At 46.6% G+C, this 21,752-nt stretch overlaps 1 protein-coding gene across 1 annotated transcript in view; it reads left to right on the top strand.

Moving 5' to 3' along the window:
• Window positions 1–21,752, top strand: part of LOC112401331 (thrombospondin type-1 domain-containing protein 4-like) — a gene marked incomplete at its 3' end in the record, with an annotated part of 224,921 nt that overhangs the window by 60,062 nt on the left and 143,107 nt on the right. Inside the window, exon 3 of the mRNA XM_024747519.1 lies at window positions 515–876. Coding sequence (XP_024603287.1) covers window positions 515–876 — 362 coding nt within the window. The remainder of the gene's footprint in view (window positions 1–514; window positions 877–21,752) is intronic.

The raw sequence follows: 21,752 nt of genomic DNA, 5'->3' as shown, positions 1-21,752 counted from the left end.
TACTGCATGGTGACACTGGGACATGGCCTCCTCAGCAGCTTAAGGGAAGCCCTGTCCTTCTAGCCTGGACCCGAAGGACCAGAAGGGTAAGCCTCAGTTAGGAGGTGAGGGCACCACACTGAGCTCTCCAAGGCCATGGCCCCCAAAGCCAGGACCACATACAATTTTGCTGAACCCTATGCACTCCGGCCTTTGTGTGTCCCTTCCTTTATTAAAATATATGTGTATATATATATATATATATATATATATATACACACACACACATATATGTATATATGTGTATCTATATGTATACACATATGCTATACTCATTCATTCTATTTTATGACTGCATCTGCGTCTGTATGAAGACGAGTATAACCCAGGCTGGATTCTATTTTGTTTCTCAGATTTTAACACAGGCCCTGTGCCAACTTGTGCCTAACGGATAAGCCTTTCGGGTTATCCAGAGCCTCTGAGAGTGAAGCAGGAGCGGATGTTAAGGACCCCTAACCAGCCTCTGTCTCCACAGGTCCCGCAGCGGATGGCAGTGGCCGAGGGCGCTCCCGAGGACGGCGGCGGCGGCGCCCCGGGCGTGTGGGGCGCCTGGGGCCCCTGGTCCGCCTGCTCGCGCAGCTGCAGCGGCGGCGTGATGGAGCAGACGCGACCCTGCCTGCCTGGCTCGTACCGCGCACGCGGCGGACCGCCGCCCGGAGCCCCCGCGCGCGCCTTCGCAGGCCACGTGGTGTCAGCCGTGCGTACGTCGGTGCCGCTTCACAGGAGCCGCGAGGAGCCACGCGCCCCCGCCAGCCTCAACTCCAGCCGCCAGGGTCCGGCGCAGCGAGGTAGCCGGCACCCGCAGGCCCGGGGCCGCGAACTCACGGCGGAGAGAAGGTACAGGCCCTCCCGGCCCCCGCGCGCCCGCGCGCCACCATCCCTGTCCCTGTCCCTGCCCAGCCCGGATGTGCCGCGCGCGCTTCTCTTCATCCTAGATTGCGCGGTTAATGCCTTGCTTCTGCCAGAGGGGGAGGAATTCTTGGCTCCACAGATCTCCTTCCATCCCTTGATTTATTTTGCAGCCTTTTAAAGCGTTGAGGCCACTCCCACCCGCTCTGTGATTCTGAATTGCCTTCAAAGTGAAGCTGAGTTTCAGAATGCCCTTAGGCTCAGCCTTAGGGAGGCCCTGCGGAGGGTTGAAAGAAAGAGCTGCCTGGAGCGGGGGAGCGGGGAGACGTCTGTCCTAGTGCTCCCCTTGTGCTGAGGGAAAGGGAGATTCCTGGCCGCAGGATGTGTGGATTTGAGCTGAGGACACAAAACAAGGGGCCTTTTAACCCAAGAGCTGACGTGAGTTTGGAATCCTTGAGCAAGTTAAGTGTCTGGAGTCTAACTTGCTCCCAGGCTGTAGGTTTCAGGAGTCTATGAACTTTTATACAAAGTTTCTCCAAAGTATTTTGAGTGAACACACAACTTTGAGGATATGTCTAATTAAAGACCTGGACATATTTTGTAGTCTTATTAAAATATGAACTTCAGAAACGGCATACTGGCATCAGAATAGTTGTATAGCTCTCAAAAGCCTCGGGTGGCTAGGCTAGCATAAATATGCCAAAGTAGACAGTGCCCATGGAAAGGTAGGAATATAGAGGCTGGGGAGAGCTTGTCAGTGAATTAATCAACCAACATTGACAGATTATTCAGCATCCATTTAGCAGTATTTGTTGGGCGCCCCAAGTCCATGATAGATTCTGAGAGAATATTCATATGAAAGCAGTAACAATAACAACAGACATTCACAGGAAGAACAAAAAAGTGTAAACTATGCTCGCTGTGCTTAAGAAATACGTAATTTAGTGGCTAAGCCAAGTTAATGCCCATCCCAAGCAGGGCACGAACATATCAGGTGAGTGGCCTTGCAGTTCAGACGTTAGCACCGATGGCCACCCTTCCCCACTGTGGCTAACGCTGCCTGAATCCTTCTCAGCTGCCAGCCACCTGGAGGTGGAGAGGAGGTGCAACCCGTCCACCCTTGCCAGCCACACACACTCTCTTGACCTGGTCATTGGGAGTTTGGAGAGAGAGGACCATTTCACAGAGAAGGTGCTTTGGCCGAATTCTGAATGATGTCAAATCTGAGTTGATAGAAGGGAGAGTTCTGAGGATTGGTATGTCATGTCAGTGGGAGAATAAAAGAGAAACCAGCTGGGAGAGGATGATTCCTTCTTTCTCTCTTCCTGCGTATAGACCCGAGGACCCTCCAACGTCGCTCTGGGACTGAGGGGCTGCTACTTCTAAAGCCAAGGGTTTGACATGTGTTTTCTCTCTTCATCCTGACCACAACCCTATAATAACATAGCTCCCCAGTCCCTTATCTGAAATGCTTATGGCCAGTGCATTTTAGAATTCAGAACTTTTCAGAGTTTAGAAAGGTAATGTTAGGGCATATTTCACATGTTAATGACATTCCTTCCGTGGCATGGGGCAGCATCCCATCATCAAACACATTATTACTGCTGCAGTGAAACATACGAATGTTCACATCAGCTAGGATAAAATAAAAGACCATAAAAAGCTTTATGTCCGTTAAGGTGAGGTTTGCTGCCCAATTAGTTTTGCCACCAAACTGAGAAAAATATAACAAGAAAAGGAAAGACAAGGGACTTCCCAGGTGGTCCAGTGGTAAAGAATTCGCCTTCTAATGCTGGGGACGCGGGTTTGATCCCTGGTCGGGGCTCTAAGATCCCACATGCTGCGGGCAACTAAGCCCACACGCCACAACTATTGAGCTCCTGCGCCTCACCTAGAGAGCCCGTGTGTTGCAAACTATAGAGCCCACACACCCTGGAGCCAGTGCGCCACAACTAGAGAGAGAGAAAACCTGCACGCTGCAACTAGAGAGAAGCCCGAGTCCGCAACGAAGAGACCGCATCTGTAAGGAAAGATCCTGCATGCCTCAACGAAGATCTCGTGTGCCACAACTAAGACCCGACACAGCCAAAAAGATAAGGAAAATAAATAAATTTTAAAAATAAATATTAAGAAAAGGAAAGACAAAAACTTGGTTTTCAAAACTTTTGGTTTCAGAATTGCAGATTTATAACAGCTAAAGTTTATTGAATGCCTATTCTGTACCAGGCACTGTTCCTGTCCCTTTGCACTGACAACCCTATGAGACAGATGCTAATATCATCCGCATTTTAGAGGTGAGGAAACAGAGGCCCAGCGAAGGGGAGTAACTTGCCCAAGGCCACACAGCTAGTCTGTGAAGAGTTAGGATTGGAACCCAGGCAGTCCTGGCTCTAAGGACCTAATGAAGTATTGTTACACGTGAGGCTCTAAGGCCCTAAGAGGTTAAATGACTGCTCAGATTCCTAGAGCCATGGGAAAGCTGAGATTTGAAGGTGCTGCTGATTCCCAGATCCCTGGAGTACTAGGGACTTCTCTTCCAGCCTCTGTGGTTGAGAACCAACCTAGGAGAGCTGCCTAGGGAACAGGCTCAAGTTGGCTGCAGGCCTGGGCTGCAGACATTCCAGCCCATGTGTTTTGGCAGCAGGAATTTTTTTTTTCTTCTAACTTATTGACAAGGGGCCAGTTACTGTTTACTATGAAGTTCCTACAAGTTTCTATCATGCTCTTGTAATTTGACAGTTTTAGATGAAACACTCCAAATATTAGCCTGGAAGACCTGCACTGCTGACAAATGTCGAGGTCTTCCTGGCTGATGAAAATCACATTTGCTTATATTTATTACATAAATGACTTATAAATGTCTTATATTTATTAGTCATTAGGAACTTGCATAGTATATGTGACCCCAGAAGACATGTCAGTGTGTTCTCTGGATGGCTGTCTGCCCCACTCTCTGTTTCAGGTTTGAGATTTGAGGCGAAGGCTCTCGGGAGCTTAGATGTTTAAGAAACTGTTAGGTTGTGATACTAGGCAACTGAAAACCTAATTGGAGCCAGATAACAAATAAAACAAAATCATTCAACCTTCTAACAAATATTTATTAAGCATCTACTATGTTGTAAGGCCGTGGACAAACAAAAAGGTATAAAAACCAGGTGAGGGATCCTCCAGGCTCTCTCTTACTGACAGGCTAGAGCAGCTGTTTGCAAACTTAACTAGTTTTTGAAGCATAAGAATCCTTTCTGCAAAATCAGCCTTAGGTAGAGGCTCAGTCTGTCTGACGAAAGCTGAGCTGCTCTGGTGGAAGCCTCAGAGGCATTGCTATGACAACCCAGGGTCTAGATCTAAATGCAGCAATGGTTTTCAACCTTGGTTGACCATCAGAATCCTTTGTCCATCTTTTAGAAGTCTTGACACCCTGGTCACATCCCAAGTGAACATCTGGATCTCTAAGGGTTGTGTTTGAAGATCTGTATAATTCCAATCCAGCCAAGGTTGGGAGCCATTGATCTGGAAATACCTCTTTGGAACCTCAAGGTTCTGTGGAAAGTAATTTGGGAATCAGTCTTGTCCAGCAGAATTTTCCAGCTTTGGCGAGAATGTATCAGAGTCACTTGCAGTGGGGTGGGGAAGCTTGTTAAAAGTAGAGTTGCCCAGTCTCCACTATCTCCCCTGCCTGATGGGGATTCTGTTCAGCAGATTTGTGCTGTGACCTGGGTAGCTTTATTTTAAATGATTCCGATACGCTCCAGAGTTTGAGAACCACTGCTCTAGAAGGTTGGAAAAGGCATGTGTGTAAATGCCTTCCAGATAAGGCAGTGGGCTGAAATAGTAATCGTAGTGATAATGGCTACCGTTTTGGATCCGTCTCATGTACAGGCACTATGTCAAATGCTCTGTAACGTTTATAGTTCACACAGCCCTATGAAGCCGATGAAGATATTCACATTTTACAGATGAGGAAGCAGACTCGGAGGAATGAAGTGACTCACTCAAGGTCACCCACTTCAGAAGCAACAGAACCAGAGTTCGAAGTAGGTCTGTCAGAGTCCAGCACTGAAGTTCTTTTCTCTGAAATGAGTATTTTTGAAATGGGTATTTTGAAAGTGAGGCTGCTCGCTTCCAGCAGGTGTGGTCCAAAAAAGCTGCTCGGAGGTTGGATAGCTTGAGACAACGTCTTGAAAAGTGGATGGGATTCGGTAGTCAAGGTTTAAAATGAACTGCATCTCTTCCTTGCGTTGTTCAGCTCTCTTACCCAGGGAAATCTTTGCATCTAGTCCTGGGTACCAGGGCAGTTCAAAAAAAATTGGAAGCCATGGTCCTTGTCCTTGACAATGAGGTAGTGGATAAGTGGCAAACTCACAAAACACTGTAAGGGCCAGAAAACAGTAGACATGTGGCCAGAGTTCAGGAAGATGGGAAATCTTTGTGTGACAGAACAGTCAGGGAATACTGCACAGAACAGGTAGGATTTGAACCTAACCTTGATGAATAAATAGAATTTCCTTGGCTGGAATAGATCTGGAAACTTCTTGAGTCCACTTGCTCCCACATCAGACTTTTGTCTCATTAAAACACGCACATTCACCCTCTAAAAAACCTTAGAAATCATGTCGGTACTGATTGGAGCTCTCCCAAGGATCCTAAAGTTATTTAACCTCTCTGAACCTCAGGGGCTTCATCTTTCAAATAAGGATAATAATACTATCTATCATATGGGATTGTTGAGTAATTAAATGAAATAATATATTGTCTGGTCCATAGTAGGTGCTCAATAAATTGTAGCTTTAATGCCATTATGAATTTAGAGGCTGAGCGGTAGCGTGTTGGAGAGTTCCAGTTAGAACTCTTATTCTGCAGGGAGGATCAGGTGGAGAACTAAGACCACAGAGGAAGACAGGGAGTCGGGAACTGAGGACTAGTCCAGGAGGGCAGGACTCTGGGCAGCACAGCCTGGGTGCAGCCAGGATCCCAGGGCCTGGGCACCCTTCCCTGTGCCCTTTCCTGATGTAGCCTGCTCGGAAAAGGCCTCCACAAAGGTGGCCTTCCCTGGGATTTCGTCAGAGCAGTGGCAGCCTGGGGAGGCTCAGGCCTGGGGGACTGCAGCCTGCAGGTCTTGGCCAGCAGATTCCAGAAGCATTGCACCAAGTCCTACCTCTCTCCATGTCCAAGGCTGTGCCCCTGGGATGGCTAAAGGGAGAGGGGTGGGTTGGGGAGGCATTTAGGTGAGTCGGGAAGCAGTGCAGCAACTCAGACCTGTGAAATTAAAGCCAGTCCTCAGTAGGAGAGGCTTCCCCCTCGATTTCTGGAAAAGGATACCCGCAGACTGGAGGGAGGCCCAAGGAGCCCCTGCTACGGTAGGACCTTCCCTCTTGTAACAGCAAAACCAAACAGATTTCCCGTTCCCGAAATGTCTAGTGACAGCGGCACCCAAAGAGAGGTCCTGCTGCCCGGAGTTCAAGTACATAAGCTTACAGAACCTGTTGTAAATACCTGCTGGCCAGTTTCATTCAGCTTCCACAAAGACAGGAAATGAGAGCAGCGTCCACTACTATTTGAGGACCACTTCAGGTACCTTTGTCATCGCTCTCGTTGCCAAAGAGCCCACTAACAGGCAGACATTCCTCCCCGTGGGCTTCCTCGTGACCCAGTTTTCCTGATCATTATGCGTGTGAACCAGCAGGGGAATCTGGGGAATGGGATGCTTGATGGCTTTAATTCAGAGATGTTCAAGATAGGGAATGCCCTCCCCCAGTGGGCATTGCCAAGTCCAAAACTGTCATCTACTGGAGACCATTGTAGGAGCCTGGGGCTGGAAATTCACAGCTGTGAAAATCATGGTCATTGTTTCCATTGGGTGGAGTGTGTCATATCCCTCAGGTGTGAGAAAGAGGTTGTAAAGGGTGGGCTTCCCAGAGCCTCGGAGCAAGTAGAGTGAAGTTTCCTTTGGGAGGTAGTCTGGCTGGATCAGCCATTCTGTTGCCCAGGCTGTGCAGACTGATCTCAGCAGCAGTTTGTGGTCAGTTCTCAGTTATTTATTTTTTTTCTTTGAAATATTGGTCCTTATTTGTTGTCAGTCTTTTAAGCAGACCTTCTGATGACAGGGGGCAACGGGAGCTAACCCATCCTGAGAGGCTGCACATTGCATGCCGGTGAAGAGCTCAGCCCTGGGGTTGACGGGTCTGGGTTCTCTGCCCAGTTCTGCCCCTTGCTTGCTGTGTGTCCTGCTGACACCGCTTAACTCTTCCCTGATGAGGATAATAACGCACCTGCTTCGTTGGGTTGCTGTGAATTGGATAATTCATACGAAGTGTTTAGCATAGTGCAGGGGTTACTCATAAGCCCTCAGTAAAGGTGTCAGAATGCCTTCCACGTGCCAGGCCCATTGGCAGGCATTTTTTTTTTAAAGAAGATGTTGGGGGTAGGAGTTTTTATTTATTTTTGCTGTGTTGGGTCTTCGTTTCCGTGCGAGGGCTTTCTCCAGTTGCAGCAAGCGGGGGCCACTCTTCATCGCGGTGCGCGGGCCTCTCACTATCACGGCCTCTCTTGCTCCAGACGCGCAGGCTCAGTAGTTGGGGCTCACGGGCCTAGTTGCTCCGCGGCATGTGGGATCCTCCCAGACCAGGGCTCGAACCCGTGTCCCCTGCATTAGCAGGCAGATTCTCAACCACTGCGCCACCAGGGAAGCCCCGGCAGGCGTTTTATATGTGGTATTTTATCATATCTTCATCCCAGTTTTGTGTGGCAGACTTATATTGTTCCATTCGTGGTAGACAAACTCGAGGGTCGAAGAGAAAATGTCAAGTTCAGGGTCACACAGAAGGAAGGCAAGAGAATCAGGGTTTAAACCCATCTGTACTTACCATGTTCATCTCAGACTTGCCCTTCTAGAGAGCCGTTTTCAAAGTTAAAGGTAACACTCACGAATTAAGCTAAGTTTGATAAACTAATACTTCTCTGTTTGAGATGAAAAACAAAAATTTTCTCCAATATTTACCCCGTATATAACAGGGACATAGATATAGATATAGATGATATGCATATAGATATAGTAACACTGAAACCGTCTCCACTATGAACTCCAAAGTCTGTGTGGGATCCCAGGAGAAATACCAACTAGCCACAGTCAACATCTGGCCATGCAAGACTTTCACATGAAGGTATTTGCTTTTAAAGGCTGCCTCGGATCACAGGGCTTAATTCATAGAGATGACCTGGGCATTACCTTGTTGTGTTTAGTTTTCATTTTTAATTCAGTCAATGTTCCTTGTGTATTTGCTGTGACCCAGGCCCTGTGCTAAACACAGACGGGATAGACAGGTGAAGGAGGTGTGGTTTTCAAGGACCGCCATGCCTAATAAGGAAACAGCTCAGGGATAAACACCAGAATCCAGTGTAGTGAGTATTCTACCTGTGGGGTGAGCAGAGGGCTGTGGGAACACAGAGATGGAGGTAATTCTTGGAGAATTAAGATGACTTGGTTGGTGGAAGTCCTTCCTTGCAGGGTGAGTTCGCATTACTCAGGGGGGAAAGAGGTGAGGAGTACTCGGTATGGATGGGAGATGGCCTTGGTTGGTGACACAAGAGGAGCAAGAAAGTCTCCTTGTCCTCAAGGAGTGCATGCTGGTGGGGTGGGAGAGGAAGACAAACAAACAGACACTTAGAAGACCAAGTGCTCTCTTAAGAGAGATGCTCAGGGTGTGAGGAGGGAAGGGAGGGGAAGAAGGAGGACCAGGGAGCCAGAGAAGGCTTCACAGAAGCAGTGATGACTGAGCTGAGCTCTGAAGGATTTTAGCAGAGAGGAGGGCATTCCCCCAAAAAAACAAACTGTGAAGGCTGACCCCTGGAGGCATGGTGAGCCCGTCATGTTCTGGAAGTTCTAAATGGTCTGATGGGGCTGGAGCACAGGCTGTATATGAAGGCGTGTGCAAGCGAGACCTCCTTTCCAAGGAGGGATTAGCAAGCAGTCCTAAGGGGATTGAAACAGAATTTCTTCGAGAGAGGCAGTCCCGGTAAACATGGATAACCAGCACATTTTCATCTTAAAGCAAGATGATGTCTCCATTGTATAGTTGGTCTAAATCTCTTCTTAATGCCCTTGTGATTTTACAAGCATTTGGCTCTGCTACCCTCCTCCCCCAGCCCCGTCTCCGTAAAGCGCATGAAGCTGGGGTTTACTGCCTGGGAGCTTGAGCTTGATCCTCTAGTTTTGCAGTAGGTCTTTTAGTTTCCTATTGATGCTGTAACACTGACCACAAATTTGGTGGCTTAAAGCAGCCCAAATTTATTCTCTTACAGTCTGGAAGTCTAAAATCACCACGTCGGTAGGGCTGTGTTCCTTCTTGGGGCTTCAGGGGAGGATGTGTTTCCTTCCCTTTTCCAGCTTGTGGAGTCGGCCTGCCTTCCTTGGCCCGAGGGCTTTTCCTCCCATCATGCCACCCTCCTGCCTCTGTCATCTCACCTTCTCTAACTCTTATCCACCCGATCTCCTCCTTATAAGGACCCTTGTGATTACGTGGCACCCACTCAGATAATCCAGGATAATCTCCTCATTTCGAAATCCTTAATCACATCTGCAAAATCCCTTTGCCACTGAAGGTAACATTCACGGGGTTCAGGGGATTAGGATGTGGGCATCTTGGGGTTGGGGAGTGGGGAGCATTATCCAGCCTACCATAATGTACTTGCGTTTGGGGGGTCTTAAGAATACCCTAGTAATAGGACAGTTTCTGTGCTAGCAGGACCACCAGCCATTTCCCCACATCATGTCTGGTAATCGTCTACGGGAAATTCAGCAGTGCCGTTTCCCAGTAAAAAGAAGAGGAAAAACCACGCATTCCCCGTTGTGCTCTTCTGTGCTCTGCTTTGGACATGCGGTGTTAATCAAGGACAGTGATAATGAAGTTAAAGATAATAGACGCCCAAGGCAGCTGGTGTAGGATAAAGAACTCTGTATTCCAGTCGAGAGTCCAGGGTCCAGTCCCCAGCTCTCACGAACACTTTGATCTTGGGGAAGTCACCTCATTTCTCTGAGCCTTAGTTTACATGTTTGTAAAACAAAGGGATTTTATCCGTTCATTAAGGTCTCTTGCCTGATATCGATGTGTTATTGAGGTCCGATTGCTCTTTTAAATGCTCCCACCACCCTTCTGCCATCCCGAGTGATGGAAAGACGGTGCCTGGGAGACACAGCCCTCAGACCTGTTTTCCAACACGCTCTGGAATGCGACGGCTTTTCTTGTCTCTAGATGCATCCACATCGTCACCCTCTGTTCAGACATCCGCCCCATCACATGAGTTTTTCTTAAAAGTGCTGTCCATATGTCTGACCTCCTCTTCTTGGTCTCCCCCTGGGCTTTGGCCCTTTTCTGTTGGAAGCACTGGTAGTTCTTGCCTTGGAAAAGCCCTGGGCTGGGAGTCATTAGACCCCACTTCCTGTCTCATGGCCATGATTTGCTAGCTGGATGACCTTTGGGAATCAATCTAATCTATAAAATCTGGATAATTATTTGTCCTCTCTCTTCCATAGAGGCCTGCTGAGAGGGTCAGATGAGGTAACAGCTGTAAAAGTACTTTTAAAATATAAGACACTGTTCAAAACCAACATGGCTTGATTATTTTATTATCATTGACCAGATCACCTTTGGGTTTTAGAGCCTTGAGTCTTTTTCTGTAATTTCTAGCCTATGCGTGTACATGCGTGTGTGTGTGTATGTATGTATGTGTGTGCATGTGTGTGTTTTTGCTTGAAAGGTCCTTTCATTTCGAAACGGGACGGACAGGATCAGGCCTAGGTCACAGGCTGTCCCATCCTTCCCTACCTCCCCGGGGAACTGTCTCCGGCTTGTGGGTAAGAATCATTTGTTTTTTTAGCTCCTCCTTTCCTGCCCACTTTCTTGGAGGCCATTTGCGTTTCATCATTAATAACTCTGGAGCAATATGTTATTTCTGTCCTGAGGGGCCCTGGAGCCAAGTGGGCCCCTTCATGATGTTGGATAGCAAGTTTTGCTGTTAATTAAACTTCACGAGGCCACATGCCATTTTCTTGACCCTCCGTCGAAACCTAGGGAGTCTCGTTACATACAGGCAAGAAACCACATGGCAAGAGAAGGGAAAGCTTTGGCGTTGTCTGTGTTTCTCCTTGGAAAACCTCCCTGGTGATCCTGGGCAGTTAGCAGAGAAAGCAGGTGCATCTGTTTGAAATGCATACTCTATATTTTTGTTGTTGTTTGTTTTCTGCCTGCAAGGAAAGTTTTGTTTCTTTATCTTCTTTTGAAGCAGGGTTTCTACTTAGTCCCTGAATTGTTTGACAAGAAGTTACCTGTTGATGCTAACCAGATAAATGGTGTTTTAATATGCTTCGGTTTCTAAATCTGAAACCTCAACGTTTGCAGCAGAGCCGGGCTCACTGGTGTGTACACTTCTGCCTGTAGGTTAGGAAAGGTTGGAGCCAGATTTTAAGCTTGAGTGACTCTGCTTGCAGACAAGGCTCCAAAGAGCCCTTGTTCCCTTCTTGTGGCATTTCATTAAGTGTCAGAAGTGTTTCATTAGTTATCAGAACAAAGATCACATTTGCCATAAGAATGCTGCATTGAATCTCCTCCAAGTCATTCATAACTCCGGGTTCCAGAAGAGAGATGATGGGTTCTGGAAAAAGCCAACAATATGTGTGCCCCAAAAAGGAGATCTCCACCTTGCATCTGGGATCCCTAGGGCTTCTCCTTGGATGCATGCCTGGTGGCAGTCAGAGATGCCTTCGTGTAAGGATGGGAGGGGGGACACATCCTGTATGTGTCGGGTTACTGTCATTTCCTTTACTCACCCCCTCCCTGCACACGTTGCTAATTCAGTAGTAGTGAAGGCAACCACTTTTATAGCACCTACTATGTGCCACATCAGTCGCATGTGTATTTGAGCCTTAAGCAGCCCCATCTTGCAGTTGAGAACACTGAGCTGAGGTAGAAAAATCCCCAGCGTCCTGCTCCTGTAAGGGGCGGAGTGGATCTGACTGCAGTGTCGCCTGACCCCAGCCTCCCCACTCTTCCTACTCCGAGCCTATAATGTGGATCCAGGTAATTTACCAGGGAGAAAGTTTGGGGTACAAAAGCTGTGGCCTCACTGTTGGTTTTCATGGCAAAGTACTAACAGCCCCTCAAGGGCTTTTTGAGTCCTCACTTTCTCATCCATCCATAGACCCTTTGCTGGGCATAGCGTTCTTTTAGCTCATCTCTGTTAATAGTAACAAGGGCAACCACAACCGATGTTTATTGAGGGTTTACTGTGTGTAACAGGCTGAGTGACAAACCCCCCACCACCCACGCAAAGGTATCAAGTCCTGTTCCCTGGAGCCTGAAAATGCTAACTTACCTAAAAAATAAAAAGACTTTGCAGATGTAATGAAGGATCTTGAGATGGGGAGATTATCCTACATTATACAGTTGCAGGCCCTAAATGTAACCATGAGTGTCATTATAAGAGACAGGCAGAGAGGGATTTGACATCCAGACACACAGAGGAGAAGGGGATATGAAGACAGAAGAGAGAGAGATTTGAAGCTGCTGTTCTTCAAAATTGGAGTGATGGGGCCACAAGCCAAGGAATGCTGGCAGCCACCAGAAGCTGGAAGAGGCAAGAAAATAAGAGTCTCCCCTAGAGCCTCCTGAGGGAGCACAGCCCTGACAGCAACTTCATTTCAGTCCATTGATACTGACTTTGAACTTCTGGCCTTCAGAACCATGAGAGAATAAATTTCTGCTGTTTTAAGCCACCAAGTTTGTGGTAGTCTGTACGGCAGCCACAGGAAACTAATGCACCACGTTGAAGGCTTTGAACTAAACCTCTAAGAACTCTTCACGCGTAAAGTAATCCATATTATCCTTTTTTTTTTTTTTTTTTTTTTTTTTTTTAATACGAGAAGAACTCTGCGCTTAGATGAGGTGATGAGCCTTGGGGCCCAGAGCTAGTAGGCTGTAGAACAGGGCTTTGAACCAGAGTTTGGCTCTAAGCCTCTGCTTTTAATCACTGTGTTGTTCTCTCTTCCTGTCCCCTAGACTTATTTCTTGGCTTAATGCCCCCTACGTCAGGCCTAGGTCAAGATCAGACCTTGCCCCAGGAACTTCCTTTTCCTCTTTACAGTCTGACTTCCAGGCATGCATTATTTTCTTTTTTCCCTCATGAATCTTTTTCTTATAAAAGCATTTAGTCCTCCATGGGCCTTGTGGATCCAGCAGCAGTTAGCTAAGATTTCCTTTTCCTTGGTGATTAGAACGCATGGGCTAGTGCTGAAAATGTTTTCTTTCTGGATTTGGAGGGAAACTAATTTCCCCCACCCTATTTTCCAATAAATGCTCATTCCAAACAGTCCTTCCCTGTAATCCTTTGTGAGTGGCATTTGTTATTTATAAGCTGTGCTCCCACTGCAGCTGTTTAAGCTCCTTAAGAGCTTACCATTTATTCATTCAGTAACATTTGTTAATATCTCAGTTATATGCATTCACACAGACTTTCTAGCTTGGAAGGTTGTTTAATATGTTTTAGACTCAGTTTCCTTAGGTATAAAATAGGAATAATGACCCACTTTACTGTTTGCAGGGTTAAATGGATAACATGCATAAAACATTTGGCAGGTGTTCAATAAATTACTGTGATCTGAATACCGAATTTATTTAAGTACACAGTGCCATTTTTGGGGATGGAGTAACATCGAGGACAAATCCCTTTTTCCTTCAATTAACTGAGGGTGACAGACTTGTACCTAAAAAACTTCCTCTAACCCAAAGAAGAAAGTTATGCATCATTTTTCACACCCGACCGTTATAATTGAAATATTTCATATTTATAATAAAGAAAAAATGAAGTGATATATGGCATGTGGGTACCCAGAAAGTGGTATGTGTCAAAGCTCAGACTGGGGAGACATTCAGAATATGAGAGAAATACCATTGCTTCCTCCATGGGCCTTTCACATAAAAGATGCTCAAGAAATGCACGTTGCTTTATCATCATTATTACTGTTGCATTAATAGATTCAGCAGAACTTTAGAAAATAGCTCTTCAGTTTGCTTCAACCTGCTGAGGGCTCAGCCTCTGGGGCAGAGAGCACTGTTTGAGAGTCCCCAGGGGAGAGGGGTTAGGAGCTCACGTTTGCTTGGCACCTGCCTGGCCAGGCACCTTGCCCCACTCCAGTCTCATTCGGTTTCCCCTAAGCCCCTGAGTCACGCAGGGCCGCTCAGGTTCAGATCACAACACACACCAGCAACAGGTTTGATTCCCAAGAGGGCTCCTCTCAGTTACGCCGGAGAAATGAATGCATTTACTGTTCTTTCGTGCAAAGCCAGCGCTGTACCTCTCAGCCCCCGTTTGGCTGTCTGCCTCTGCAGTGACCTTCGTGTGTCAAGGTTGCAGGCTGTGTGTCTCTCTCCTTGGGGACAGTGCAGCTGTCATGGTAACCACAATTCTGGAGCATCCACAGAGGCTAGGCCCTTTACCTTCATTATTTGATCAACACCCCCCCAATGGCCCTTATTCCACCCCTTGGGGCCCACACTGCACAAGGCACCTGAAGATCAGCCCTGGAAACCCAGGATCACTCAGATGTGTAGTGGCACCAGTGAGCACTGTAGTGACTTGTTCTCAGGGATACTTGGCTGCCTTTCAAACACCATCCTTTAGACAAGGGGAAGCAGCCTGATGGCGAGATCTACATCCAAGTCTAATTCATCTCCTGGGATCCTTGCCCCAGAAGAACTGGGTCTGTTCTGAAGGCTGTTTTATATTTGGGGGTGTGTGCGGGGACAGCGCTATGGTCCTTGCCTTCTGGGAGGCCAGCGGTTGGGTTGGGTCACTGAGGGTAGGGTCTTGAGGCTTGGCTTCCTGGTGCAAAGAGGGCCTTTTAAACTGAGTCTCTCCTTTCTGCTTTCTTTGCTAGATTGCTTGCCTCTTGAATCATTCGTCACTTGCCCCTGTGTCCTTCCTCCCTCTCTCCCTCCTGCCTCTCCCCCCCCTCAACCATGTATAAGCCTTTGAGACCCTTCTTCCCTGAAGGTTCAGAGCAAACCTATCAGCTGATTGTTCCGCTGGTCTTTAGATCCAGACCTTGAATACTTTCCGGGGAGCAGATGTGGTTAAACCAGCTATGCGTGTGACAGTGTGTACCACCCGGTAGACAGACAATCAAGAAAGCTTTTGTTTTCCTCATCTTAATTTTTATTTCCCTAAGTGGTCAGATTTTTGCCTCTTATCTTCTGCAGACACCAGAGAATTTATTGCCTGGAACAGCTCTGGCAGGACTTTCAGTCTTCTGAACTTCTAAGAAGACATATGCACTCAACCTAAACCATTTGCTCACAGCCTCTTTGAACTTAGCACATTCTATCCTTTCTCCCTTTGGCAGGTGATCACAATGGAACAGGGCAAGTTTTCAGAACACAGGGCTCTCGTTCCAGCTTTGAGCTGCAGACTCCTTTCCCTCCAGCTTGCCTTGGATCACGAGGCCCCCTGGTGAACGCAGGTTTCTGCTCTTCAGCTGCTGTTCCCTTCCATTCTCCCTCCCCTCGAATTTGAGCATTAAGGTCTCCCTAGGTGGCCACTGGCTACTGATTTTTAATTTCGCCAGCTCCCTTTGCTTCCCACCCAGAAGTGTGGGGATGCCTTGACTTCTTGCTTATTGGAACTTAGAGCCTTTATATCTCTACTGATTGATCCATAGAGGTAACCTTTACTGACCCACTGGTAAGAAATGCTGAGCAATTAAGCTATGGTCTCTAACAGGTGCTATTTCAACAAACATTCACAGAGTGCCTCTGGGTCAGACCCTCTGCTAATTTCACGGATTACACACACAGGAATAAGACACTGACAAGCCCTGCCCCCAAAGACTAGAAGACTTGTGGGGAAGCCAGACCTTTTACTTACCAGCGTTACCAAGATACAGTGTTAATGCCATTGGCAGAGGGGTGTGCGGACTGCAGAGAGCACTAACTGTGTGGGGACCACTTGGGGGAAGCATACAGGCGCTGATGTTTATTTTGGGCCTGGAAGGCTGTACCAGTTCAGAAGTCGGTAGGTAGAGTAGAATTCCAGGCCGGCCCTTAGAGGCACAAGAGCTCAGTGTGTTTGGGAAATGTTGAGTGATCCTTTATGCCTGGGAAGTGTAGGGTTGGCGGCAGGAGGCGGGGGAGAGGATGAAGACTGGAGTTGAATTTGGGAAGAAAGACTGAGACCAGATGATGAAGGACTTAACGTGGCATCAAACCAAACGTGCCTTAAAACCGTCTATGTATTGGACTTTATTTTCTAGGCAGAGATGAGCCATGAGTGTTTTTTGAAACAGAGGGTAATGACCAAGGGCTGTGTTTATGAAAACAAATCTGGTGGAAAGAGAAGTCAAAAGGGCATGAGGGTCCTGACCCTGACTTGGGTACCTCATGGATGGGGATGCTGTAAACAACCTGGGAATATGCACTGGGTGTTTGTCAACACTGTAAATACTGGATTGGATGTCACAGAGCCAGTGCTATTCCTTACCTAGGCTACGTTGCCCAAGCACATCCAGACTCCAGAGAAGCTGGGCACAAGGCTGGTGATGGCCTTTGTTGATCTAAAATCTTCTGGGAGTGTATGACTTTTCAGTTATTGACAGTGACATTTCAGAAGAATATTTTCTCCCCTAACTATTTCTGTCCCTTCAGTCTTTGGGGATTACAGCTTCTTTATAAGTGGGTATTTTGCGTCCAATTGAAATGTCTGCCTATTTAAGTATTAAGTTTGCTGACTTGTATCCTCTTTGTGATGTTGTGTATACAGCAGACAAAACCTTTAAGGAGAGTTCTGACTGGGGATTTCTGCGTTTGCTTCTTAAGATCCTCCCCACATCCGTAAACAGCTACATTTAAAAAAAATTCAGTGGAACAACAGTTATGGTCTCACCCAATAGATGAGACTTTTATTGCTACATAGAGGGATAATTCATGCACCGGAAATCAAACACAGAGAGTAAGGGGAAGGGGAGATTTCCCTTCCTTTGGCAATCATGGTTTGAGCCATTCCTTCATTATTTCAGTTTTTCAACAGTTATTGAACACCTACTCTATGCTGGCCATTGTACTAGGTTCTAAGGATATAAGACAAGTAAGACATACCCCCTGCTCTGAAGGAGCCTACAGTCTGGTAAACTAAGACAGACTAAAGAAATCGGCATAATAAAAGGTTATGGTGCTGTGACAATTACATGGGGTCCAGTGGAAGGACAAAAGAGAAGGACATGGATGCTATGGCGTGAAGGGTTGAGCTGGGGTTCGGACCAGGAAAAGTTTCATGGGGGAATTAATGCTTCAGCTAAGTCCTAAAGGGCGAACAGATAGTTGTTGTAGAAAATGGTGGTGGGGAAGGCAGCCTGGAGGAGGAAACAGCATAGCCAGAGCATATGGAGAAATAAATTGGGTTGTTCTGTTGGGAAACTCCAAGAAGTGTTGTAGTGTGGGTGGTGCACGCAGTACCCAGGGTGTGACGAGCCATGTGGTGCAGGCTGGGTGACTGAGCCACGAAGTTTGAACTTAATATACAGGGGTGAGGAGAACAGAAGAGCCAGCCGACTTCAGGGTATGGTGTGGTACTTGGGAGTGAAACAGAGCAGTGTGGCCCACAGACCAACAGCATCCCTTGGGAACTTGTAAGAAATGCAGATTCTCAGACCCTACCCCAAATCTCCTGAATCAGACTCTTTGCAGGTGGGGTTCAGTGGTCTGTTTAGATAAGACTTGCAGGGGATTCTGATGCTTGTTCAAGCTTGAGAACTACTGAGAAGGAGAGTATAGGAAGAACTAGAAAGAGAACCCTTTTGTGTCGTGGGGTGAAGATGATGAATTTGGGCTTGAATGTGTTGAGATGTCTGGGGGGATGTCTAGGTAGAGCAATTAAAGTGTAGTCCCAGGACCGACAGCATCAGTAACCATCTGGGAGATGGTTACAAATGCAGAATCAGACCCCCACCCCCCGACCTCCTGAATCAGAAGCTGTAGTTTGACAAGATCCCCAGGTGACTTGCGTGCACCTCACAGATGAGAAGCAGTGCTAGTCTAGAGGTTAGTTGGGTCCATGGGATTGAGGCTCAAAAGCGGGGTCCAGGCAGGCAGTAGACACTTGGGTGTTGTCAGTTTCAGGTGGTAGTTGTAGGTGACACACTTCAGGGTTCGTGTATAGAGCTGGGAAGAGGGAGGCTAGATGTGGTGTCTTTGCTTGAATCATCACACTGACTGGTCAGGATTAACATCGCCAAGCTGCACAGCATCACACATAATGAGCCCCTGGATGGTAGCCAGCCTGTTGTAAGAAAAGTGTTTTATGTGCTTCTTACCCTTTCCAAAATGCTATTTGCAGCCATTTTCTCAAGAAACGACAGTTTCCCCAGACATCCATAGTAGGTCATTGGAAGAACTGGGACCGGAACCTGCTGTCAGAACACTTACTGCCTTGTTCTTGTCATTGTGGGGGAGGGAGGCTGTGCACCTACTAATGTCGTCAGGCTTGGGAATGTGAATGAGCAGAAAAAAAGATCACACATGATATGCTCATAGATCAATAAAAGTTTGTTAAAGGTTGTCGAAACAAATGATGGAAAATGAAGGATCAAAACTGCTTTCAGATTTGAAAAATGCATTCCTGTTGGTAACCTCAATTTGACCTTTACAACATCACCGTAAGTAGATAAGATGGGAATTATTCATGCTCCCATTTTAAAAAATAACAGCTTTATTGATATAATTAATGTACCATAAAATTCACCATCTAGAGTGTATAATTCAGTGGTTTTTAGCATATTCACAAGGTTGTGCAACCATCACCACTATCTAATTCCAGAACATTTCCATCACCCCAAAAAGAAACCTGTACCCTTTAGCAGTCACTGCCTATTCTCCCCTCCCCCCCAGCCCCTGGTAAGCGCTAATCTGCTTTCTGTCTCTATGAATTTGCTGTTTCTGGACATTTCATATAAATGGAATCATGCAATACATAGCCTTTTGTGTCTGGCTCTTTTCACTTAGAATAGTGTTGAGGTCCATCAGTATTGTAATATATATCAGTACTTCATCTCTTTTACGGCTGAGTAGTAATCCAGTGTATGGATACGCTCTGTTTTGTTTATCCAATCATCAGGTGATAGGCATTTGGGTGGTTTCCATCTTGCGGCTATTACGAACAAAGCTGTTATGAACGTTCATGTACAAGTCTTTGCTTGGACATATGTTTCCACTTCTCTTGGGTATACACCTAGGATTGGAATTGCTGGGTCACACGGAAATACTGCATGTAACTTTTTGAGCAACTTCCAGATAGTTTTCCAAAGTGACTGCACTATTTTACGTTCCCACCAGGAATGCATGAGGGTTCCAGTTTCTCTGCATCCTCTCCCAACACGTGTTATTATTTGTTCCTTTTATTATAGCCATCCTAGTCGGTGTAACTCATTTAATAGGTAAGAAAATTGAGGGTGCATTTTTTTGCCAGAGTTTGTGGAGCTAGTAAATGGCCAAGCTTGAACTTTTTTTTAAAAGAGCAAATACATATATGAAGCGTGCTCTGTGAAAGGCATTATTTAAGTCCTTTGCTCTTAAGTCGTTTATGTTTTACAACAACCTGAAAGGAAGGCACTATTATCATCTTTATTTATAAATGCATGCAGGGCCAGGACTGGACCTGAGATGCAACATTTAAGGAGACATCACAACCCTGAGAGCGAGTGTCTCCTTAAATGTTGCATCCTAAGTGCTTCAAAAAGCCTAGTGACTGGGGCTTCCCTGGTGGCGCAGTGGTTGGGAGTCCGCCTGCCAATGCAGGGGGTGCGGGTTCGTGCCCCAGTCCGGGAGGATCCCACGGAGGGGCTGGGCCCGTGAGCCATGGCCGCTGAGCCTGCGCGTCCAGAGCCTGTGCTCCGCAGCAGGAGAGGCCACAGCAGTGAGGCCCGCGTACAGCAAAAAAAAAAAAGCCTAGTGACTGACCCAAATTTCATAATTACCAGGTGGCAGAGCTGGGATTCAAACTCAGGAAACCTGGTTTCAGAGTCCAAGTCTAACCACTATGCTTTACAAACATCCATGTCCTTGACTTCCAACTCAGTCTTTTTCCATTTCTTTCTCAAGACCTAACTTTCCAAAATTAGCTAGAACTTTGACAAATAGGATATCCCAAGTAAAATCCCAGAGATGGGTTATGGGGAGACTAAGCAGAACTAATCAACCTAACAGCCCCCAGGGCACCTTCCGGGAGCACCCCTGGTAGGGTTAACTGGCTACACAGATCCTCTCAGCCACATCTGTGCTTATTATCCCAACTCTGCATAATTCTACCCAGTTCATGTCGGCTCCCTTGCAAGTGGCCAGATGGACTCTGTCCTGGTGGGGAAGAGGCCATTCTGAACCATCAGGATGATTAGCTCTGACCAGCCGGCTGTAAGGAAAACACACATTCTCCTGGCCAAGTGGGGATGAATCTGCGGCTTGTCCAAGTGTTCTGAGTCAAGGATTCAGAAATCATCTCTCTCACAAGCACACCCTAACTGGCTGCTCCTTCTCTGTGGTCCGTTTATCAGAATTAACTGGCCATTTGTTTCTGAATCATCCTCTTTCCGATGGTGCTGCTGTTCGGGTGGGTTTTGAATGGTTCTCTGGTTTAGGCAGAGCCTCCCACAAGGCAGTGTGAGTACGAAAATATACATGTGCACATGTATCAGTTACCCCCTCGGGGGTGATGGGCAGCCTTTGGAAAGATGCTTACAGAAGTCATCAGCCAACTGTAGTAGGCTCTCCCTCTGCCTCCTCTGCTTTCCAAGAGCAAGGTCCAGTCAGTCTGGGTTCAGCACCTCTCACTGAGCTATAGCAGTGCAGCCCGGCCCAGACCAGCAGACTTTTGTATATGTCACAAACTCAGAGGTTTTTAAAACAATTTTATAGCTGTCTTTCTCCATTAAGCATAATAAATTTTATTGTTGAATTCTCACTCTTTTGTTTGGAATGTCAATTCTGTTCTTTGACTTTGTTCCTCAAGTCATGCTGGTGATGCTGGTCCAAAGTCGTTGGTCTATGGACCAGCATCACCAGCATCACCTGGGAGCTTGTTGGAAACTCAGAACCCTGGGCCCCACCCCAGACCTCCTGAATCAGAATCTGACTCTCTCAACAAGATCCCTAGGCAATTCCTGTGCACAGTCAGATTTGAGAAGCATCACTCCATGTGTGTTTATTTCCATATTATCTTCAGCTGGGAATTCCACCCAGTACTTTCCGTGAAGCTAGAATTTTTGTTAGGCTTTCAGATCTTTAAAAAATAAAAAAAAGACAAACACACACACAGAAATTCTTTCCTTCACTTTTTCATGATGTCATTCATTCATGTTACCTGGCCTGCCTGCCACAAGAAGAAAAAAGCAAATTACATCCAACATATATATATCTATATATATTTATATATAAATATAGATATTTGTTTGTTTTAAGACTTCTTTGTTGTTGATTTTTAATCTAATTTCTTTTGAGATTGTTATCTTTCTGCATGAATCTTTGCTAGCATTTCTTTTTTTTGACATATTTATTAGACTATAATTGCTTTACAATAGTGTGTTAGTTTCTGCTTTATAACAAAGTGAATCAGTTATACATATACATATATCCCCATATCTCTTCCATCATGCATCTCCCTTCCTCCCACCCTCCCTATCCCACTCCTCTAGGTGGGCACAAAGCACCGAGCTGATCTCCCTGTGCTATGTGGCTGCTTCCCACCAGCTATCAGTTTTACATTTGGTAGTGTATATATGTCCATGCCACTCTCTCACTTTGTCACAGCTTACTCTTTCCCCTCCCCGTGTCCTA

The sequence above is a fragment of the Neophocaena asiaeorientalis genome, unplaced genomic scaffold, assembly GCF_003031525.2.
Source record: "Neophocaena asiaeorientalis asiaeorientalis breed wild unplaced genomic scaffold, Neophocaena_asiaeorientalis_V1.1 scaffold591, whole genome shotgun sequence".
NCBI lineage: Eukaryota > Metazoa > Chordata > Mammalia > Artiodactyla > Phocoenidae > Neophocaena > Neophocaena asiaeorientalis.
Note: the sequence above shows the minus strand (reverse complement) of the source record. Positions and strands in the feature narration are given on the sequence as shown.